The 14,028-nt window shown below is 39.3% G+C and overlaps 1 protein-coding gene across 1 annotated transcript in view; it reads left to right on the forward strand.

The window, feature by feature from the left end:
- Positions 1-8,234, forward strand: part of LOC102854796 (ferritin light chain-like) — a 50,696-nt gene extending 42,462 nt beyond the window's left edge. Inside the window, exon 3 of the mRNA XM_006887099.1 lies at positions 7,691-8,234. Within this exon, the coding sequence (XP_006887161.1) occupies positions 7,691-8,234 (544 nt within the window). The remainder of the gene's footprint in view (positions 1-7,690) is intronic.
- Positions 8,235-14,028: the final 5,794 nt, after the last annotated feature.

Here is a 14,028-nt window from a genome sequence, read left to right on the forward strand (position 1 = left end):
AACAACAACAAGGATGTTTACTACTTTCTATTAATTCATAAATGTGTGCATGTGAGATAGAGGAGAGACTGCTAAAAGAAATGTTGAAAATGAGGTGCTGTCAAGAGAACTGGATAAAGAGATCAGTAAATATCTTCAACAAGAAATTCCAGTGGCAGGTCAGCCTAGAATATGTAGATTTGGGTTCCTCTTTCCAGAGGTGACAGTTGAGAATGGATGAGCTCTCCAGGGGGGGAGCAGCAAGTGGGAAGATTAGCGGTTTAGGTCTTGGAGAATTCATTCATTACAAGTATTTATTAATCCAACCAAGAGCAGGCCCTGTGGGGAGCCCTGACCCTAGGAAAGGTTCAGACAAACAGGGATTTGATCAAGGAGGAAGGAGAGAACTGTAGGTAGGCACTATAGTGTCACAGAATGGAGCCCGAGAGGACTCCATGCTTTTGCCACAAGATCAAGAAGAAGTCAAACAAAGCCTTATGGAATCTGCTAAAAAGGGAGTGAGAGAGAGAAAGGTCTTTGTGAGAGCAATTACAGCTGGAGTCCAGTGTAGAAGGGAGAAAGGGTACAGATAAAGAATTAGTGATGAATAAATAGAGTTGCTGAGGAGTAAATATTTTACTACAGGTCAAAATCTTCTACCCAAAATCTTTGGAGCCTAATATGATCACAAATCCACATATCTGCGGGGTTTTATAAAGGTCATGTATGTACATGTATGTACATACCTGTACAGTGCATATAGTACATTGTTTTGAGTGTGACACGCCTAACAGGCCCTATGACAGCACCCCATCATCAAACACAGTACTATTTCTATAAAAGAAATATGAAACTTCACACCAAGTAAGATAAAGACCTTAAAACATAAGTTATCTCTTAAGAAAATCTTAACTTGGTTTTCAGAGCTTTTATATTTCAGAAGAGCAGCTAAGAAACTTGAATTTCATTTTTTTTTTATTTTGTTTCATTGACCTTAGAGAGCAGCACGGGTTTCCTTTGATGCTCTTCAAAGTAAAGCTTCTCCAAGTGTTTTCCTGACTGTTTTTCCTTCTAAATGGAACTAAGTGTAAGTTGCTTGAAGACAGGATATAGGCCTGGTTATCTTTGGATTCTCAGTATAGGGCATACTGTCCAAGTGAGTGTAAGTCATTGCCAACAAGTCAGAACCAACTCAGAGCCGACTGTCCAGCCCATTTCTGAAGCTGAAAATTACATGGGAGGAGATATCTTTGTTCCATGGAGCTGCTGGTGGATTCAAAGCACCAGAGAGGGATTGCCTTCGGGTTAGCAGTGCAGCTCCCTACAGACCACGCTCCCAGAACTTATGGAGCACACAGTGTCTGTGATATTGCCCCAGTTCAGTTGTGCTGACTGAATTTTCATTTCTTGTCGTGATGATTATGCTGTACAAGCTGATCATTGTCCCAACTTGATTCTTTGTAGCCCAGCCTCTTAGCCCATGTCAGTCCAAGCTCCAGAATGACTCCTTTATTTATATGCAGCTAGCACATCCTATTTCTCTTCTTAAATCCAATCTCAATAGCCATCTGTTTGTTCTGGTATTCTAGCACTAATTGCCATTCTTGATTTTGTTTGATATGTTTGACCTGGTATTTTAGAACTAACTCTTAATTGTGTTTTTATTTAATATGGATAGCACATATAAAGCAAGAGCATAAGAAGTGCTATATAAATGCAAATTTTATTGTATTTCACTCTAGACCTCAGAGATTTGCCAAATTTGGTTCTGTTCTGAAGAAGTTTTTCCCTGAAGAGCTTGGGGAGTTTCCTTGCTTTCCTTAACATAACTTCCTCAGAGCTAAACTAATGAAGAGACAGAATTCCCATCATATTCGAGCCAACATTTCACCAAGTGGTCCATTGACACTATGGGCCTCAAAATTCTATAGAACTTCACATACAATTACCCAATCTCACAGTAAGTGATGACATTTTTATGCTGTTTTTGTGAGCTGATTGAGCATTGTGCGTGAAGAAGTGCCATCTGAACTGGGTCACTGTTACATTATTTAAAGTTTAAGTTTGTGATGTGAAAAGGACTATTTTAATTTTCTGCTTTTGAAGACTAGATTCATTGTTACAAAACTGTGCCATTAATGAGTAGATAATTGGTACAAATTGTAAAACTCCAGTTAAATTTTTCAAGAGGCACTGTTCCACTTCCAGGAAGTGCCTAAAGTTATTATATTAATGAGGTTTCAGATCCTGTAAGAATTGAGTAAGGCATTAATAGAAGCAGCAACAGAATAACTCTTACACTTATGAATCATCCTATTCAGAAACCACTAAGTCACCATGCTCAGTCTCCAAGTTCTAAGAAGCCACGTTGCCCCTCCGCTATGTAAGAGCTTACTGCTTCCACTGTCCAAGGCCTTAATTCTTAACTTCATGCCTTGACCCATTCCTCAGGCCACATTCTGTACAGGGTGAATGCCTTCTGGCTTTTCCCATAATTTCTCATTTCTGGTTTTCCCCTTCCTTTGAGACTTGGCCTTCAAGTTATCATCATAGCTAAGACCTTGGCTTGTTCTCAACCTATGTATGACGGGGAGAATGAATGGATGTTATTTTCTATTCTTAGTCACTGATTTCATCCTTTTGTGTTCTTGAAACAGTCCAGTAGGTTATATATGTCTGCAATGTGAACAGCATATTTGGTTTTCATCACTGGGGGCAGAAAATACTTACTATTTTTGGAATTTTATATTGCCATTGGTTTATTCAATAACATCCTTTGTAGCCCAGAGCTGGTCATGGAAAATGACAAACATTCTCCATCTGTGGAGCATGCTACTGATATTATTATTATTTATTATGAAGTCTCTATTAATAATCTATCTGGAGAGAATTGTCATATTAAGAAAGGTATTCTGTTATTACAAATGTACTCTTGCTTACGTCATCATCAGGTTGAGGATGTCTTTATTTTCTGACCTTTAGTAGAATAACTATCTCATTGCTTTCAAGTTAGAACCAACTCATAGCTGAAATATAATAAAATCTGCCACCATCTAGTTGATTCTGATTTCTGGTGACCTTACATGACAGAGTATAACTGTCCCAGAGGGTTTCCAAGATTGTAAATCTTTGTAGAATCAGACTGCTTCAGCTTTCTCCAGTGGAAAGGCTGGTAGGTTCAAATCACCAACTATTAGGTTAGGAGGCAAGAGATTAACACACTGAACCATCAAAGCGTCTTCCCATCTGTTGTTGTTAAGTGTCATAGATAACTCATAGTGACCCTATGAATGAAAGACATGAACGCTTGTATGACTTTCATTGTTTTTCCACATTCATAGAGTTTCCAGAGGCAAGTTATTTTGGAAGTGAATGTCATTCCTGCTTCCAAGATTGTTTTAATTGGGTAGCTCCATTGAACACTGTCCACCATGGGAACCATTATTATATTTGACACATAAGTGTCACTGTGTTCAGCATCATAGCAACTATGAATTACCTCTGTACAGCAAATGGACAGACCAGTGCTATATGACCTAGAAGAATACTAGTATAGTATAGTATAGTATAGTATATATAGGATAGGATATAATGCTATAATTAGACCTCATTGAGTACAGACATCAGTAATAGGGAAAGTGGATTTATTAAGATCTGCATTCTACAAAATTCTTCCCATCTAGTTAATAATATATAAGGCTTCTATAGGTTTAGCTTCAAAAATTTGAAGGGATTGATTGAACATGGATTGAATAGTCTGCCTTTGTTCACACTGGAGTGAAAGCAGCAGAAAAGACAACTGTGATCAAGAAAGGGTGATGGGTGCAGAGGTTGACCATCAGATCACTAGAAGTAGAAACAGATAAAGGACCAATATTCCAGTAATTAGGATGAGAATCTGAGCAGGATTAGATGCTCAGACACTGAAGCTGAGAAAAGGTCCTGGAAGCTGAAGTGGTACAACCAGAAGTAATCAGTATCAGATAAATAAGTAATTGTGTTCAGAGAATTAAGAACAGGAAATCAGTAGGGACAGAATAAGGTCAGAAATCTAAGGGGTAATGACAACTAAGAGAGATAGAGCTAAGAACCTTGGTTGAGAAAATAAATAGAGCATGCATTCATATCCACTTACTACATGTGGAATATTGGGTAAACGACTAATCTTAAGTCTCCATTATGTCATCTGAGAAAGGTAATAATAGTAGGATTTATCCTCATAGGCTGGAGCCCGGCAGGCTGGTGGGTAAGAAGTTGTACTTCCAGTCCAGAGGCAGGCAGCTCAAATCCACCAACTGCTTTAAGGGAAACAGAAGGACAATCACCTCTTATGTGAATTATACACTTTGAAAACCTATTGGAGGTCAGCTATGAGTTAGTTCTAACTTGAAGACATATAACAACAACCTGATGACAATTAAATTAGATGATGCATATAGAGCACACTTGGTCAAGTATCTAGCATTTGTTGTTGTTGAGTACGGTCAAGTCAGAACCAACCCTCCAACCACTGACCCTCCAGCGGGTTTTTCAGAAGGAGTTAATTGCCTGGGAGGAAATTGTCCATCTTTCTCTCGTGGAGCATGCTTTTGGGATTGCAGTGCAGCTCCTTTCCACTAGTTCACCAGAGTCTCCTGTCCAGCACCTCTAAACTACTGATTGTTAACCAAACCATGTTGTTAACCAAACCCATTATATTACGCTTCTAACTGAAAGGTCAGTGTTTTGAATTTACAGACGGCTCTGTAGAAGAAAGATGGTCCATCTTCTCCAGTAAAAATTTCCAGCCTTAAAAATTCAATGGAGGGGAGCTCTGGTGGCCTAGTGGCAAGAATCTCCACTGCAATCCCAGAGGCTCACAGTTCGAATCCACCAAGATGCTCTGCCGGGGAAGGAAGGGCAATCTCCTCCTGTACCAGTCAGATCTGATTTGACGGTACACACACACAAAAATAATAAAATAAAAATAAAATTTAAAAAACAAACAAACAAAACAAAAAAACCCACCACCAACAACAAAAAAAAAATTCAATGGAAAGTCAATATGAATCAAAATCAACCAAATACCAGTTGTTGTTGTTGTTGTTGTTGTTGCCTCTGAGTTGGTTTTGTTGCACAATTACCTCCATACAGGGTTATAAATTCTGCCTGATCCTGTGCCTTCCTCACAATCTCTGATATGCTTAAACCCATTGTTACAGTCACTGCGTCAATTCATCTCATTGAAGGTCTTCCCTTGCTGAGCCGACCATTCCTCTATTTTCCCCAGCATATCCTTCTCCAGGGAAAAAATTCCCACTTAATAACATGTCCAAAGTATGTGAAATGAAGTCCCACCATCTTTGCTTCTAAGAAATACTTTGGCTGTACTTCTTTTCTTCCTTTTTTTAAAATTAATTTTAATGAAAGCTTACAGAGACTTTGGATTTCCGTTCATTCATTGTTGCACTTTTCTCCCTGCCCAATCCTCTGCCCTAACTTGTTTTTCTCTTTAAAAAGTAAAAGACAAATTCTTTCATTTATATAATCCCTCCCTCCAAGTCCAGTCCATGATGCAGCATTCTTTCTGGACTCACGTCATGACTATAATGTCTAATCCCTTTTAAACAGTTTTCTCCCTCATCTGTTTCAAGGCAGTATACATAATTTATCCCATCTTTCTCAGTCTCCCCCCAACCCCAATGTCTGTCCCGTTTTACAACAGTGGCACTATGCAGTATTTGTCCTTATGTGACTGAGATATTTCACTTAGTATAATATCCTCCAGGCTCACTCATTTTGTATAATATTTCATGAGGTCCTTGTTTTTCAATGCAGCATACTATCCCATTGTGTGAATATACCACAGCTTCTCTAAGTACTTGGGTTGTTGGGTGGTAGTTATGGTCTCTTTGGGGTATATTCCCAGAAGTGGAATTGCTGGATCAAATGGTATCTCTATTTGCAGCTTTTTGAGAAAGCACCATACTGACTTCCATAGTGGTTGCACCATTTTACACTTCCACCAACAGTGAATAAGGGTTCCACAACCTCACCAGCATTTGTTGCTTGCTGTTCTGTTAAGTTTTGCTATTCTTACTGGGATGAGATATTATCTCACAGTTGTTTTGATTTGCATCTCTCTTAGAGCTAGGGTTTTTAAACATTTCTTCATATGTTTCCTTGCCTTTTGAATGTCTTCTTCGGTGAAGTGTCTGTTCATATCCTGTGCCCATTTTTCAATTGGGTTATTTACCTTTATCTTGTGATGCTCAAGTATTTTATAAATTATAGATATAAGTCCCTTATCTGACATGTCATTACCAAATACTTTTTTCCAGTCTGTGGCTTCCCTTTTTACCCTGTTGGAGAAGATTTTTGACGTGCATAGGGATTTGATTCTTAGAAGGTCCCATTCATCTATTTTATCCTTTCCTGGTTGTAGATGGCTGTACTTCTTGTGAGACAGATTTGGTTATTCTTTTTGCTTCCTGACATAGCCAATATCCTTTGCCAATGTCAGAATTCAAAGGAATAAATTATTTTTCAATTATCCTTCTTAATCATCCAAATTTCACATCCATACTAAGCAACTGAAAATACTATTGTTTGCATTAGGTACATTTTGGTCTTTAAAAGTTATATTGTTGTTCTTAAACATCTTAAAGAGGCTTTGGACAGCAGGTGTGTCCAATGCAATAACTTTAATTGCTTGACTGCTATTTTAATGAGTGTCGACTGAAAATTTAAGCAAAATTAAATCCTTGATAGTTTCAACCTTTTCTTCAACTATCACAATGTTAACTATTGGTCTTGGTCCAGATACAAAGATTTTTGTATTTTTTATGTTAAAGTGTACATACTGAAGGCTGTAGTCTTTTATTTTCTTTAGAGTAAGTGTTTAATTAAAATTGTTTCTCTTCCCTTTCAGGAAGCAAAGTTGTATCATCTGTATACCTCTGTTTGTTGATGAGTCTTCCTCTAATCTTGATACCACTTTGTTCATAGAAGCCAGTTCTCAGCTTATTCACTCAATACACAACCCTAACACACTTTTCCTAATTTTAAACCATGCTGTATGCTCTTATTTCTGTTCCACTGGGAGGAACAATTGGATTATGATTCACAGCAATCCTATAGAATAGAATTTACCAGTTTTCCAAGACTGTAAATCTTCATGGAAGTAGACTGCATCATCTGTCTTCCACAGAGCACCTGGAGGGTTTGAATCGTCAGCCTTTCAGTTAACAGTCAAGTGTTTAACCAGTGCACCATCAGAGCCCCTTAAATGTAATTAATTAATGGCAGTAAGCAAGAGTGTAAAGAACTAGCAAGACATGAAGATATCTGCCTCCTGGATTGTTTTTCGTTTTATGATAAGACAAGCATTCAGGCTTATGTCTCTTTCATTCTAAAGAGGATAGAGTCACTGTACTGAAAGGAATTGGTGAACATCGAAGAATTTCATGAAACAACGTATGAGCAAGAGCCTGAGATGATGAAGGAAGAAGTTCAAGTTGCTTTGAAATAATTGGGGAAAAAACAAGGCCCCGAGTTCCCCAGCAATCCCGTGGATCTGTCTCTTGCTGCAACAGTGTTTGGATGAAACAGACCCAGCAACTTCCCCTTTCTAGCCTTCAACTACCTTCCAACTTCATCTCTAGGCATAACCTCGGGACCATCTCAACCATCACCTATTTTCAGGACCAGCTAATACCTTTTTTTTTGTTAGCCCCCAAACCTTGACCAACTATGAGCTCTCATATCATCAAAATTATTCTGCCGAAGCAGAAGCTGGCATCAACCGTCTGGTCAACCTGCACCTGCAGCCCTCTTACACCTACCTCTCTCTAGGTTTTTATTTTTACCATGATGATGTGGCCTTGGAAGGCGTGGGACACTTCTTCCTCAAGTTGGCGAAGGAGAAGCACGAGGGGGCCAAGTGGTTCTTGAAGTTGCAAAACCAGCGCGGTGGGCGAGTCCTCTTCCAAGGTATCCAGAAGCCATCCCACGGTGAGTGGGGTAAAACCCTGGACACCATGCAAGTAGCACTGGCCTTGGAGAAGAACCTAAACCAGGCCCTTCTGGATCTGCACGCTGTGGGTTCCGCCCACACTGACCCCCATCTCTGTGACCTTCTGGAGAATCACTTCCTGAATGAGGAAGTGAAACTGCTGAAGATGGGTGACCATCTGACCAACATTAGAAGACTGGGTAGCCTCCAGGCCGGGCTGGGCGAGTATCTCTTTGAGCGTCTCACCCTCAAACATGACTAGGGGCCTATGGGGACCTGTAGGGGGGACCTCTGTGCCCTCCTGCCATCAGCAGCAAGCTTCTCTATCCCACCATGATGTAGAATCTTATCCACTTAGAAGTCCCTCACCCAAGCCTTGGACCAAACTGAAACAATAAAGCTTTTTGCAACAACAACCAAAAAAAAAAACCCAAAAAAACAAGACCCCAGGAATTGATGATATACCAATTGATGTATTTCAACAAATGGATGCTGACCTGAATGCGCTCACCAAGTTGTCCCAAGAACTCTGAAGGACAACCACTTGGCCAACTGAATGGAGGAGACCTATATTTGGTCCCATTACAAAGAAAGGTGACTTGTATCACATACAAGCAATATTTTGCTGAAGATTATCCAAAAACTACGAGAACACCACATCAAGAGAGAACTGCCTGAAGTGCAAGCTGAGTTTAGAAGAGGTTGTAGTACTAGGAATATTATAGCTAATGTCAGATGGATCTTGAAAGCCAACAGTACCAGAGGAATTTCTGTGTTTTGTTGACTATGCAAAGGCATTTGACTGTGTGCATCACAACAAACTGTGGCTGACTCTGAGAAGAATGGGAATGCCAGAAGACTTGATTGTGCTTATGCAAAGCCTATACATGGACCAGTAGGCAATCATCAGAACAGAGCAAGGAGACACTGCATAGTTCAAAACTGGGAAGGGTGTACAACAGGCATGTGCCCTAACTCCATGCATTTTCAATCTATATGTGGAACAGATTATCTGGGGGTCTGTGCTCTATGAGGAGAAATGTGGCATCAGGATTGGAGGAAGACTCATCAACAATCTGTGTTATGCAGATGACAATACCCTACTTGCTGAAATTGAGGAGGACTGGAAGCACTTGCTTCAGAAGTTCAAGGACTACAGCCTTCAATATGAATTGAAACTCAATATCAAGAAAATAAAGATTCTCACCACTGGGCCAATTGGCAGCATCATGACAGATGGTGAAGAGATCGAGATTGTTAATAGCTTTAGTTTGCTTGGCTCTACAATCAACACTCTTGGTACCAGCACCCAGGAAATCAAAACATGAATTATACTGGAAAAGTCTGCTGTCAGAGACCTCTCCAAAGTACTGAAGAGCAATGGTGTCACCCTGTAGACTAACTAGGCCATGTTCTTTGCAATTACTTGCTATGCATCAGAGAGCTGGACAATGACTAGGGAGTATAGAAGGAGAATTGATGTCTTTGAGCTGTGGTGTTGGAGAAGAGTATTAAATATCCCATGGACTGCTGGGAGAACAAACAAATTCATCCTAGAGAGGGTGAGACCAGTCTGCTTCTTGGAGGCAAGGACTCTGAAGTTTTGTCTGACCTATTTTGGACATGTTACAAGGAAGGACCAGTCCTTAGAGAAGGACATCATGCTTGGGAGGGTGGAGGGACAGGAGAGGAAGATCCTCGATGAGATGGATCAATTCAGTGACTGGGGTAATGGAGGTAGGTGTGTCAGAGACAGTAAGATTGGCACAGGATAGAGTACAGTTTAGGGCTGTTTTACATAGGGTCACTATGAGTCATAGGGGAATCATTGGCACATAACAACAACAAGCTTATATGTAATGTTTCCAAACTCTAAAGGCTAGGCAAATAAAGATCAGATATCTAAAGATACTGATATTAGGGAGGGACAAGAAATAAAAAAGATATTGACAATAAAAGACCACAAGAGTGAAACTTTGAAAAGAGAGGGTTGAGAAACAAAAGGACAAATACTGCATAACATTGTTGTTATAAAATAGGACTGGCATGGAGCATTAGAAGAAGAGTAAGGAAAAGAGTGCACAGGTAATGAACATTGTACTGGAATAGAAGAGAAGAACAGTTCAAAAGGAATATATGATTAGGAATATATGTATGACAACAATCTGGAACAAAAGGTGCATTGCAAAATGGACTAATGGAGGGGTAGGGGAAGGGGAAAGGGAAAGGAAGAAAATAAAATGTGCAATAATGAAAGAACAATTTTTTTTAAAAAATGTATTTGTAATGAATTTGCATTTATTGTACAAAATTCTAAAAAAGAGCAAGCAAGAGAGAGACTGATAAGACTTAATGTTAGCATTTGTTTACAACAGCCATTGGAATCAGATTCTGTGGTAAATGGAGGGTTACCTGTATATGCAAACCCAAAAGTCAAATTCATTGGCAGTTGTGTCAGAACCATCTCATAGATGACCTTCCAGCAGGTTTTCAGAGGATATAAATCTCATGAGAGGAGATTGTGGATCTTTTTCTTACTGATTTGACCAACTAGAATGGCGCCATCTCTGGGTTAGCTGCACAATCCTTATGAACAAAGTTCCCTCTCTGTATAGAGTTTACTGTATGTAATTCATTTTCCTTAACTTAATTTTCTTTTCCTGGGACAGCAAACCACAGCTGATGGGCAAAATCTAACCTGCTAGTTGTTTATTATTTCTATAAACACACTTATTCTTAATATGTTGTTTATGGGCATTTATATGTTATAATAGCAGAGCTGATAGAAAGCCTGTATCTGGAAAAGTAAAACATAAAATAATTATTATTTTTTACTTTACAGAAGAAGGTCTAGAGATATATTTTATTCTAACTTTATTGTTTTAATTTTCTACTCCTTTGTATTTGTTTCAGAGACCATAGTAGTGCAGTACTCAGCTGCACAAAGGTCAGTGGTTCAAACACACCATCCACAAGAAAAGATATAGTAGTCTGCTTCCATAAAAATTTATATCATTGCAAAGTTTATGGAACAGTATAACGGATTGCAATAAGTCAGAATCACCTCAGAAACAATGGGTTTGGGGCTTATGTGTGCTTTGAAAAGTCCTAGATAGTATAAATAGCACTTGGCTACCAGCTAAAAGAGTAGTGCTTCACATAACCCAAATGAGCCTCACAAGAAAAGGCCTGCCAATCTACAATTGCTATGTACCGTCAAGTCAGAACCAACCCATAGCTGACCAACCAACAAGTTTAGCAGAGTCAATTAATTACACAAGAGGAATTTGCCCATCTTTCTGCCTTGGAGCAGCTAGTAGATTCAAACCATATAACTTTGGGTTGGCAGTGCAACTCTTTACCACTAAGCCACCAGAGCTCTTGCTAAACAATCACCATCTCTAAAAATCCTATGGAACACAATTCTATTGTGAAGCACCTGGGATATGTGGAGTCAGAGCTGACTTTGACCCAAAAGCAACAAGTTTTGTATCTTATAATGGCCTCAAATTCACTTTTGAAGAAATCAGGTTATAAACAACCTACATTTAAAGGAAAGTAAGGAATGCAATCTGATTTATAGCACTTCTCAGTAATATCCATCCTATGCCTCATGCTTTTTTTCCCCCTTTAAACACACTGAAGCAATCGTCTAGGGAAAATGATAGTTACTCACCCTGGTGTTTGCTTTAATATTCTCCCCTGTGCAAAGAGTTACAGTCAGAGAAAAATTAATTACCACACTTGCTATAGAGAATTTCAAACCTGGCTCATCAGGATTCCTTTTTCCTGGACCTCAATAAGGAATCTCAGAGAGGTGCAAATGGTTAAGTAAGAATTTGTTGTTGTTGTTGTTGTTGTGTGCCATCAAGTAACCTGCGACTCATAGCAACACTATGTACAACAGCCCTACACCCTGCTCTATCCTTTGCCTATCTTATTCTCTCTGACACACCTACACCCATTACCCCAGTGACTGAATCAATTCATCTCACCTAGAGTCTTCCTCTCCTGTGCTGCCCCTCCACCCTCCCAAGCATGACATCCCTCTCCAAGAACTGGTCCCTCCTTGCAACATGTCCAAAGTAGGTCAGACAAAGCTTCAGAGTCCTTGCTTCCAAGGAGCAACCTTGTTGTTTCACCCTTTCTAGGACAAACCTGTTTGTTTTCTTAGCAGTCCATGGTATATTCAATACTCTTCTCCAGCACCACAGCTCAAACGCATCAATTCTCCTTCTGTCTCCATAGTCAATTGCCCAGCTCTCTGATAATAGCAAGTAATTGCAAAGACTATGTCCTGGATCAGATACACCTTAGTCTCTAGACTAACATTGTTGCACTTCAGTACTTTGGAGAGGTCTCTGACAGCAGACTTTCCCAATGCAATTTGTCTTTTAATTTCCTGGTTGCTGGTACAAAGAGTATTGATTGTAGAGCCAAGAAAACTAAAGTTAACAATCTCAATCTCTTCACCATCTATCATGATGCTGCCAATTGGCCCAGTGGTGAGAATCTTTGTTTTCTTAATGTCGACCTTCAATCCATATTGAAGGTTGTAGTCCTTGACCTTCTGAAGCAAGAGCTTCAGGTCCTCCTCAGTTTCAGCAAGCAGGGTATTGTTATCTGCATAACACAGATTATCGATGAGTCTTCCTTACAACCTGAAAAACTGGCAGTCTGAAGCCACTCAAAGAAGCCTGAGAAGACAGATCTGGCAATCAGGCTGCAAAACTGAAAACCATATGGGGCATTTCTGCTCTATACACATGAGGGTGCCATGAGTCAGAATCAACTCCAAAAACCAAATCTCATCAATGACAATATTCTTCTTGAAAATTCTGCTCTTACTCATTCATGACCCTCCATTCATGGAACTCACTCAGTTCCTGTAAGTCAGAACTGACTTATAGCTAGCTGACCCTCCAGTGGATTAGCACAGCTGTAAATCATATGGAAGGAGATTGCCTATCTTTCTCCTGAGAAGCCTCAGGAGGATTTGAACCTCTAGATAAGTCGTGCCTTTGGGTTAGCAGAGCAACACCCTCCTGACTGTGCTAAAATCCTCCAGACAACCAGTTTTCAGTGGATCCCGCAAGAAGCTGAAAGTAGAAATACTAGGGAAAGAGAAGGAAAAAGGTGCCACAGGAAGCTGGGAACAGTGGAGGCCACTTGTGATTGTGGCCCTTCCCTACTCAAAGCCAGGCTTGACATGGAAATTGGATCAAGATGATGACAATTATGAAAAAGAAATCTTTTTTTCCCATAATTAAACCCACATGCAGATGATAATTGCTGCTACAAGTTTACTGCCCAGACTTGTTTCTCTTCCAAAAAAGTGAAAAATCAGTCAGGGTACAACTTAGTAATGCTCTTAAATCTGACTTAATAAGGAGCAAAACATCTGATTCTCAAGACATTAGGTGTCCAGTTTGCTCCTGTGCAAAGTGCTTTTTCTCTCCAAACCAGATAATTCTAGTGAGTATTTAAATAAAAAAGAACTCATTTAAGCTCTGTGTTTAGTTTTTAAGCTAAAATCGACATATTGTCCAAGATCAGGAATGGTAAGGTATGTGCTGCTAGGTTTTAATTAACAAAGCTTCTCTAGGACAAAAAAAAAATCTTTAAAATGTAAGTACATGTAAACCACAATATCACTGTAATCTCAAAATGATCTTATTCATGGTTCACACTACCTAGTGTCAATGCAAAAGATTGCATTTAAGAAGAAAACTTACAGCTCTATTTAAAATAAATATTAGATCCCTGAGAATTTACTGAGAAAGTAACATCAGGGACTTTTTTCCCTGAAAACTGTTCAAGACTTAAGCAACCGCAATTATACTTTTATCTTATGGTAAATACTATCCACATAATTGAAGGGGGTTCCCTTGTGCCTATTACTTTTAAAAAGGACTATCCCCCCTTTTATTTACTTAAAGAAGAAATCAATGTTAAACATTTCCTAATGAAATCTGAAAAAAGAAATCACAAGAAAAAGTAAAAGGAAGCTGTCTTGTGAAAAAGCAGCTCATCAGCATCCAACATAAAACCTGAAT

Source organism: Elephantulus edwardii, unplaced genomic scaffold, assembly GCF_000299155.1.
Source record: "Elephantulus edwardii isolate Elephantulus edwardi_28Jun2011 unplaced genomic scaffold, EleEdw1.0 scaffold00054, whole genome shotgun sequence".
In the NCBI taxonomy this organism is placed as follows: Eukaryota; Metazoa; Chordata; class Mammalia; order Macroscelidea; family Macroscelididae; genus Elephantulus; species Elephantulus edwardii.